We start from the raw sequence: 10,000 nt of genomic DNA, 5'->3' as shown, positions 1-10,000 counted from the left end.
ACGAGGGGAGACGAAAACATTGCACACGAATACACTTAATGAGTCTGTGCTGCAGTGCCCATTTTCTTATGAGTCACCGGGGAGGAAATGCGCACGGCTTTGAGCGGTGACTGCTACAGCATCACTCCTCTCCCCTCCACCTCTCCTTGCACAAGCTCTGAACCCGCCTCTCGTGGAGACAACACGGCGCAGACACCACCGGCCCCGATTACCTAGGCCTCAGTCCTCACCACCATTCTGCAGCAGGTGCCGCCACTGTAACTTATCGTAATGAAACCATTTACGACTTATGTTGCCGACGTGGGCACCTCGTTGATCGTGGAAGAGACAAAACAAAGACTGGATTGTGCGACGTGGCCATGCTGATGTCGAATGCTTCGTTCGAACCTCCGACACTAGACGGGAAGGACTTATCCGAGCAATCCTGTTTGAGTGCCAGCCACCCATCATCCAGCCTGCTCCCTACTAACACAGGATGCACGCCCCCTCGTATCCATCTTGAGCCCCGATACAATCCTTTACTACTGGTCCGATAAGGCAACACAAATACAAGCGGTCTCAGTATTCTGTCAGCCCACGTGCAAGACTTTAATGTCGGGGAGCTTGCACACGACTTTGTCCATAAGTTAAACACTGTCAAAATAGCGGTAACAATGGAGACCTATCTAGACGATACGTGCACCACCACCTATGACAAGATCCCAAGCTACTCGCACTGGGTCAGCTTCGACCGCCGCACGGGACAGGAAGGCATTGCTGTCTGCCACTGTAACGGACTACAGGTGGACGCACTCACAATAGACATAGATAGATGATGTTCCTCCGCATCATCCTCAAGGACAGGAGTGCTATGCTACTCTCTGCCATGTATCGGCCACAGTGTCAAGAAAGCTCCCCTGTTACATACCTCACATGCCACCTGAATGAAGTGCGCCATGATTGTTGGTGACGTAAATCAACACCTTGTGGCAAGGCTTTCACCGAGCTCACAGGGGTGCAGGGATTATAGAACCATGTTACTTTCTCGACGCATCAGCATGGAGCTCCCTGGACCCTGTGCTCACAGACCTGCCGAGCGACTGAGTGCTGTGTTGCCCACTTGGCCGCGTGGGCAGTTCCGATCTCAGCAAAGGTCCTCACCACCATCAATGAAGAACACCAACGAGTCATCTGGCTATGAACACATGTGGACGGCTTCAAGGCAGGCTCTGGTCGGACGAGTGCACGGGACAATCTTTAACGGTGACCAACAGCACGACGTCACCACCCTCACCACTGTCCTCAGCACCGTTTAGCAGCACCACGTCCTCCACTGCACCTACCCAACAAGTCAAGAGGGCCAACCCTTTGGTTTAGGTACTAGTGTTGGGTTGAAGCTGAAAGTCATCATAATGCTTTGACACGATACAGAAGACACCCTACACACTTAAACAAGGCCCAGCATAAATGAGCGTTCAAACATGACGAGGACAGCGAAGTGGACAAAAACAGGGTGGGATGCCAACACGAAGGGGGAGAAGTCATCCAACTAAACGGACCCCAGACAGTGCTCAGTCGTGGTGAAGGAGGAGAAAGGCACTAGTCCATAACAACGCGTCCCCGGGGAAGGCTGACCCATACTGCCTTGTCATTTCACTCAAAAGATGGGAATCCAGAAACCCGACAGCGAGCCCCCAACCCTGCCCCCGCTTATCGCCTCAAGACTAGAGAGTGTGTAAGTCTCTGAGGACTCTGTCAGGAGTCATCTGAGGGATGTGAACACCAGTAAGGCACCACGTTTTGACGGCGTGGGCCCACACTTCCTTTTTTTTTTTTTTACGTCGTGGCCTACTGCGCCGGTAGGCTTCTTCCCGGTGGATCATGAACTCCTGATGGTCGGTCCAAGGCTTCATCCCGGTGGGGCCTGATGGTCGGCCCAGCCCGTTCTGGCGCAGGCGAGTGTTTATAGTGGCGCCATCTTGCATTGGCTCATGCTGCCCTCCCGGAGCTCATCTTTAATCCTAGAATCTAGAGTCCGGGTTGATAGGTGGTCTTCTGGACAGCATGTGGGTAGTTTTAAGTCACTCGGCGGCGGCTGAAAAATCCCAGCTTGGTGGCACCGGGCGGGGATTGAAATCGCGTCCTCCTGAACGCGGGGCCGTCACGCTATCCATTCAGCCACCGCGGCGATGCTCCCATGAGCTCACCAACCCCCTCGTGCAGATCTTCATGGCATTACCTGCAGACCAGACAGTGGCCTCTATATTGGAAGGAGACCAGAATCACACCCATACATTAGAAAAATCAGGGTCTGAGCCAGGCAGCTACCGGCCTCTCAGTCGTTAGCAGAATAGTTGCGAAGACCATCCCGGACTAGCTGACATCCTCCCTCGAAGAGAACCATCTGCAGTCACCGAAGCAGTTTGGCTTACGGAAGAGTTGCTCCACTTCCGATGTATTCCTCTTCCATTTGGGTAGGCGGTGGCCGAACTGGTAGCGTACTGGGCCCACATTCACCGCGTGATGGACGACGCGGGTTCGAGTCCCCACGCTACCACTCGGATTTTTCAGTCACCGCCGAGTGGCTTAAAACTACCCACATGCTGTCCAAGCGAATCAAGAACGAGTTCCGGGGGGCAGCATGAGCCAATGCAAGATGGCGCCACTGTAAACACTCGCCTGCGCCAGAACGGGCTGGGCCGACCATCAGGCCCCACCTGGAAGAAGCCTTGGGCCGACCATCAGGCCTCACCAGGAAGATGCCTACCGGCACAACAGGCAACGACGTAAAAAAAAAAAAATTCATTGTCTTGGCAGTACGACCTTGACACCGGCCACTCCTCCCTCGTGATTTTCGTGGACATAGCTGGAGACTTCGACTGCGTTTGAATGTGGTCTGACGACATAACTCATGTAACTAGGCGTCACGGGGGACCTGCTGCTCTTGTTCTTTAGCCACCTGTCAGGTAGAAGCCTCCGTGTAGCAGTGAACGGAAGCACCTCGACCAGCTTTTCGGTGTAGGCATTCGTTCTACAGGGGTCCGTCCTTGGACTTGTACTCGGGAACAAATACTTCAACCATCCCGGCAACAAGCGCCTGCGCCTATGCCGACGGCTACAACCTCTCGAACACATACGAGGGAGATAACCAAGGGAGTGACAGTCTGTCAACCGGAGTTGAGAGGCATAATGGCTTGGGAGAGCTCACGACATGGTGATATCACGTTCCTGGAACGTCTACGGCAGGCTGTGAGTTGGGAGCAACACAATCCCACAGGAGAACAGCATTGGCATCCTTGACGTGGAGGTAAACTCGCAGCAGCGCTGTGACCGTTGTCTTGAAAGGGTAGCTCCTGTAGGTGACCCTGCTGCGCCGCATGAATTACCTCCTTGACAGTGATGGCGTAAGGGTTATTTACAAGCTACCAGTCAGGTGCATACGCTAAAGCTGCACGTGGATGCGATGATCGTCTCCGGTCCGTTGGCCCTTTGAGTCTGTGCAAGGCAAGAACCAGTTACCCCGGGACGCGGGCCAATGTGAAATCCGGGATTTGCCACAGTTTATCTTCCCCAGGTTTCCACAGGTACACATTTTTTAACTAGCCCGAAAAGGAGGATGATCAGCTGGGTGAGCTGCATGCCGACTGTCCAAGTCGGGATTCGAACACGGCCCCGCGGAGTATTTGCTAGGCACGCTGACCACTAGACCACGGAGGTTCCAGTAATAAATTACGCACCGCTCACCTGGATGTCAAGTGCCCGCTGCCATCTCAGCCTGCTGGACAAGTTGCAGAGGAGGGCAGAACGCCTCATATGCGGCACTCACCTCAAACGACCATGCCAGTGGGAGAAGCGCAACGACACCACCAACAACAGCTACACAAGCGACGGGCAGATCCGGTCAGGAACCAACCAGACAGCCTGGAGCATCGCAGTAGAGTTACTGCCCTGACAGTCCTACACAAGGCACAAGTGGTTCATGTGCCTCTCCTGAGGGACCTGAAGGCCACCTTGAGGAGGCTTGAGCGCAGCACGAGAACGTTGCTGAACATCTCCATCCTGGAAGTGCCGAGAGCCCGCTTCAGCACCCAGCAACTTGCCTTCTCCATCCCAGCAGTGGTGTGCTGGAACAGCCTCGCTGCTGATGTGGACGTGTTAAAACTGTTCACTCAGCCGATGAAGGTTGCCTTCCACAGGTGGCAACACCTACACCCACCGTAAGATGGTGACTATGCCTACAAGAACATATTATATACTTCTTATTTATATTAGAAATTTTGTAATTTGACAGACAGACAAACAGATAAGCAGCCAGCCAGCCAGACTGCCAGACAGATCGACAGAAAGACATACATAGAAAGGGAGAGAGCGAAGCAGCGAGGCAGAGCGAGAGCGAGAGCAAGACAGAGAGAGAGAGAGAGAGAGAGAGGGTGGGGGGGTTAGGGGGGGGACGAAGAGACTCCAGTAGAGCTTCATATGTGCCCGGCGTCAGTTTAATATCTGAGCCATTCCTCAATGTTTGGGGACCAGTTATATGGAAACCCTTCACCTGTTGGAATCACTTGGGTATTTGGGTGTTGGAACGTTCACCAGGGTTGTTCCTATCCAACCCTGGTGGTAAATAACATGTCTAGGATGGGGGGCTGTTCTCGTGTAACCTCTTTGTCCTTGATTATATAAGAGTTATGGATGGAAGGCAGACTCTTTGGTGCTGCCCACTGGCTAGCCCCTTGATGTGTCCTTTTAGCCAAATGTATCGTTATGTATCAGAGTGATATAACGGTGTGGAGGACTGGTGTATATGTGGTCCCAGGAGCTGCCGTGTGTACGTTCACTGGCTGGCTGACATCTCTATTTGTTATTTATTTTACAGAAAAGGAGGCAGTTCAAGGGCGTGAAAAAAAAACAATAAAGAAAAAAAACGCCCGCTACTTACTGCTCCCGGATAGAGTACATAGGAGTGGCCAAAAAGAGAGGTCAATTTGTACTATCCTTACGTCCGTGTGAGTCGCCTCGTGTCATTTCCCTTGGCGACAAGCTGTAATAAGGCAAGTTATCTTTTCTGCCACTCCCGCGGAAGCCTTTTGACTGCTTACCGCCGACGGTCGTAATGCTCTGAGATTGGCTGTGGCGTGTGTGTGTGTGTGTGTGTGTGTGTGTGTGTGTGTGTGTGTGTGTGTGTGTGTGTGTGTGGGTGGGGGGAGGTTATTATTTGTGATTTCTCAACCACAGACGTCATAGATTCCACAAACACACACACACGCACACACACACACACGCACACACACACACACGCACACACACACACACACACACACACACACACACACACACACACACACACGCACACGCTCACTGTCCGTCTATCTGTCTCTCTCTCTCTCTCTCTCTCTCTCTCTCTCTCTCTCTCTCTCTCTCTCTCTCTCTCTCTCTCTCTCTCTCTCTCTCTCTCTCTCTCCAAAGTCAAAATTTGCAAACATCTTATGAATTATACGAACTCTGAGGACGAAGTTTCAGAGAGAGAGAGAGAGAGAGAGAGAGAGAGAGAGAGCGAGAGCGAGAGCGAGAGAGAGAGAGAGAAGTTTGAGATAATTGGAGTTATTCGGGGGTAGGAAATGTCAATCACAGTCCTTTTATTACCTGAAGGTTCTGCCGGAGCGCCTCGAGGCTGAAGCGAGACCGTCTGCCGAGGCTGGAGTTCTCGTGCACCTTGTGATGTCCCGCCGAGGCCTCGCGGGCGTCGAAACTGTTACACGTAGAACACAAGACAAAACATGTGAGTTTGTGGGGAGGAAGGTAATGGAAGGGAAGGGAAGGTGAAGGAAAGGGGAGTTGAAGGGAAGGAGAGAATGTGTTCGTATGTGTGTGGGAGCGACACACTTTAAACCTAAGCTAACTCTCTCTCTCCCTCTACCTTCCTCTCTCTCTCTGGGGGCTTCGTGGTGCAGTGGTTAGCACACTCGGGTTCGATTCCCGGGCGTAGTGGAAAAATTTGGGCGGCTTTTCCGATACCCTACGCCCCTGTCCACCCAGCAGTGAATGGGTATCAGGTATTAATTGGGGGTTATGTCCCGTCTCCTGGGGTCTGTTCCTTCCTCCTATAATTCCTTCCCCTTCTGTCTCTCTCTCCGGCATATGACTACAGATGTTGCGCCTCTGTCTCTCTCTCTCTCTCTCTCTCTCTCTCTCTCTCTCTCTCTCTCTCTCTCTCTCTCTCTCTCTCTCTCTCTCTCTCTCTCTCTCTCTCTCTCTCTCTCTCTCTCTCTCTCTCTCTCTCTCTCTCTCTCTCTCTCTCTCTCTCTCTCTCTCTCTCTCTCTCTCTCTCTCTCTCTCTCTCTCTCTCTCTCTCTCTCTCTCTCTCTCTCTCTCTCTCTCTCTCTCTCTCTCTCTCTCTCTCTCTCTCTCTCTCTCTCTCTCTATAACACACCCATCACGTCGCTCTCCTAACAATGTAATAATCACAACCTCGCTTTTTATAACACAAAGCTAAGCGCTGTGCTCCATTAATCAACTTTTAAGCTTAATTATATATTCCCCACAGCGGCCTTACCTGGTAGAGGTGTTTGGTATTCTGCTACAGTAACATTTAAACCTATAGTCCTATATCCCCAACCGCTGCGCAACCTCCAGAAAGCCTTGTGTTCTGTCGCAGTAACTTATAAGCGTAATTCTATATCTCCGGCCGCTGGCTCACCTGTAGAAGGGCTTGGTGCTCTCGCCCTTGTACCACAGAATAAGCGTGGGTCGGTCGGCGGGGACGGGGAGCTCACACGGCAGGCGTCCAGGGGCGCCGGCCAGAGTGAAGTGCGTCACGGTGGTGGTGGCTGTGGGGGAGGGGATAAAAGGGGAGCGTACAGGTTAAATAAAGTAGTAATTACGGAGGTCACAGAATAACCAGGGTTGGTGATAAGTTGTGTACAGGGCCATAGGAAAAAGGGATGCATGGGTTCTTCAAGCAGATTAGGTTTAAAGTTAAGAGGGAGCAGTCCAAGGTTGTAAGGAAAAACAGGTCTTCGAAATCAGGTAACAGGAGACGAGAAGTTAGAAGAAGAGGAGGAGGATAAGGAGGGAAGGCGTGAAAGAGGGAAAATGACAAAGCAAAGTGTGAAGGAAGAAAGGGAGGAGGAAACCCTTATGGAGAGAGAGAGAGAGAGAGAGAGAGAGAGAGAGAGAGAGAGAGAGAGAGAGAGAGAGAGAGAGAGAGAGAGAGAGAGAGAGAGAGAGAGAGAGAGAGAGAGAGAGAGAGCAAGGACACGAATATTGGAGAAAAAAGAAAGCTGAACGACAGGAAATGAGAAGAAAATACACAATATCGGAAGAAAACTGAGAAGGGTCAGTCGAGGAGAAACATGAGAGGATGAAACATGGAAGCAAGGAAGAACAGGAAACAGAAGTCTGGGCGTGCACGGAGTCTGTGTGCTTATGGTGACTAAATATATATTCGCACTGCACTTCAGTAATCCACCGAACAGATCAAAGCACGCAATGTTAGGCTTGTGAGTGAACATATAATTCTCTTGTTGCGTTAAAATACAGGCGCTACAATAATCTAACGCATAATTTTTAGACATCGTATCTCTTTCGGCCACCTCTTCGGATTCTTTACGGGCGCAGCGAGTAGCGGGCTTTTTATTTATTATTGTTTCCTTTTTTTGTGCCCTTGAGCTGTCTCCTTTGCTGTAAAAAAAGCCTTTACCAACAACAATGTGGCTGATTTCTCTTTGTTTAAGTTTTTCAAGGCGTGGTTTGTTGGTCTATTGATTCTTTTATATAGCTTTTTAACGAGTGGCGGTGGCTGAGTGGTAGCGTGCTGGGCCCACATTCACCACGCGATGGACGACGCGAGTTCGAATCCCCACGCTACCACCTCGGATTTTTGAGTCACCGCCGAGTGGCTTAAAACTACCCACATGCTGTCCTGAGGACCACCCATCAACCCGGACTCTGGAGGAAACCGTCCAAGTGAATCAAGAACGAGTTCCGGGGGGCAGCATGAGCCAAGAGAAGATGGCGCCACTGTAAACACTTGCCTGCGCCATGACGGGCTGGGGCCGAATACCATCCAGGCCCCTCAAGCAAGCCTACCGGCGCTATAGGCATAGACTTAAAAAAAAAATGTCGACCTAACTTGTAGCCACTTCCGCCCCGAAAATGGAAGCACAAATTCAAACTAGCCACATAACCCTTGATACGTACAAATACACACACACACACACACACACACACACACACACACACACACACACACACACACACACACACACACACACACACACACAGAACAAGACAGAACAGACTAAGTGAGGATGTAGTATCGGCGAGGAGTGTGCAAAGCCTTAGAGAAAAGTTCGATGTATGCAGATACGGAGACGAGACCACACGAGCGTAAAGCCCAGGCCCTGTAAAACCATAACTAGGTAAATACATACACACACACACACACACACACACACACACAGATGGGAGACGATCACTATCTTAAAGGATATCGAGCATTGTGAAGCGCTGGACCACCTCCTCCTTGCCGCTAATCCCCGCCGCCTGCCCGCTGCCATCTTTACCTTCCTTCCTTCCTTTCTTCCTTCCTTCCTTCCTTCCTTCCTTCCTTCCTTCCTTCCTTAACGTTCCCTCGGCCTCTGTCCCTTCTCTCGATCTCACCCTCCCCTCTCCCTGCTCCCTCCCCCTACTCCTTCCACCTTATACATCGGCCCCTCTTTGATTTCTTGACTCCTGCTTTCTTCTTTTCCTTCTTCTGTTCCCTTTCTTCTGTTCTTTCTATTTTCACGTGTTTCTTTTTTTCTATCCAAGCCTTTCTTCCTCTTTCCTTTGGTCTCTCTTCCCTCGGTACTTGGTTTTCCGTCATCTTTTTGTGGCTTTTTCATTTCCACTATTCCTTCCCTTTTCTTCCTCTTCCTCCTCTTTACGGTACTTGTTTTCTCTCTCATTTACCTCCTCTATTGATTTATTCCTTTTTTTCTCATTTTTCCTCCCTGTATTAATTTCCCTTTTCCTCTTGTCGCCTTTTGTACTTATATTTTCCTTCCATTCCTCGTCTGTTCTTCTTGTAATCAACTTTCAACTCGCTTCTTCCTGTGCCTTTCCTTCCTTTCCTTCCTTATTTTTCCCTTCCCTTTCTCTATATAGATTGTTTTCCCATCATCTCGTCCCATTATGTGCCTTTTCTTTCCTTCCTCTCTTACTTTCCTCTCCTCTCCTCTCATCTCATCTCATCTCATCTCATCTCATCTCATCTCATCTCATCTCATCTCATCTCATCTCATCTCATCTCATCTCATCTCATCTCATCTCATCTCATCTCATCTCATCTCATCTCATCTCATCTCATCTCATCTCTTGTCTTGTCTTGTCTTGTCTTGTCTTGTCTTGTCTTGTCTTGTCTTGTCTTGTCTCGTCTCGTCTCCTTGGCTCATTCTAATTAGCATCACCTATTCTTTCTCTCATCTCTGTTTTTTATCCATCGTCCTTACCTCCCCTTCCCTTTCCCTCCCAACCTTTCCACTCCTTTCCATTTTTTTTCCTTCTCATCTGTTTTATTTCCGTCCCTCCCATTCCATTCCGTTCCCTTCCTTTCCTTTCCTTGCCTTTTCTTTTCTTTTCCTTTCCTTTCCTTTCCTTTCCTTTCCTTTCCTTTCCTTTCCTTTCCTTTCCTTTCCTTTCCTTTCCTTTCCTTTCCTTTCCTTTCCTTTCCTTCCTTTCCTTTCCCTCCCATTCCATTCCCTTCCGTTCCCTTCCGTTCCCTTCCCCTCCTTTCCCTTCCCCTTCCTTCCCTTCCCTTCCCTTCTCTTCCCTTCCCTTCCCCTCCTTTCCCTTCCCTTCCCCTCCCTTCCCCTTACTTTTTTTTCTTTCCCCTCCTTCTCCGTCTCCTAATTCCAGAAAGGACATTGATTTACTGGAAAGGATTCAGCGACGCGCCACGAAGATGATACCAACCTTAAGGGCTCACCCGTACGAGGAACGACTCAAGCGACTCAATCTCTACATTGGAGAAAAGACGCCTACG

General features: G+C 50.3%; 1 protein-coding gene across 1 annotated transcript in view; it reads right to left on the bottom strand.

The window, feature by feature from the left end:
- Positions 1 to 10,000, bottom strand: part of LOC126991209 (uncharacterized) — a 78,678-nt gene that overhangs the window by 46,765 nt on the left and 21,913 nt on the right. Inside the window, exons 4-5 of the mRNA XM_050849988.1 lie at positions 6,674 to 6,803; positions 5,620 to 5,725 (exon numbers count right to left, since the gene is read on the bottom strand). Of these exons, the coding sequence (XP_050705945.1) occupies positions 5,620 to 5,725; positions 6,674 to 6,803 (236 nt within the window). The remainder of the gene's footprint in view (positions 1 to 5,619; positions 5,726 to 6,673; positions 6,804 to 10,000) is intronic.

Source organism: Eriocheir sinensis, chromosome 6 (genome assembly GCF_024679095.1).
Source record: "Eriocheir sinensis breed Jianghai 21 chromosome 6, ASM2467909v1, whole genome shotgun sequence".
Taxonomy (NCBI): Eukaryota; Metazoa; Arthropoda; class Malacostraca; order Decapoda; family Varunidae; genus Eriocheir; species Eriocheir sinensis.
The sequence above is the reverse complement of the archived record's forward strand: the minus strand, read 5'-3'. Positions and strand labels throughout refer to the sequence as shown.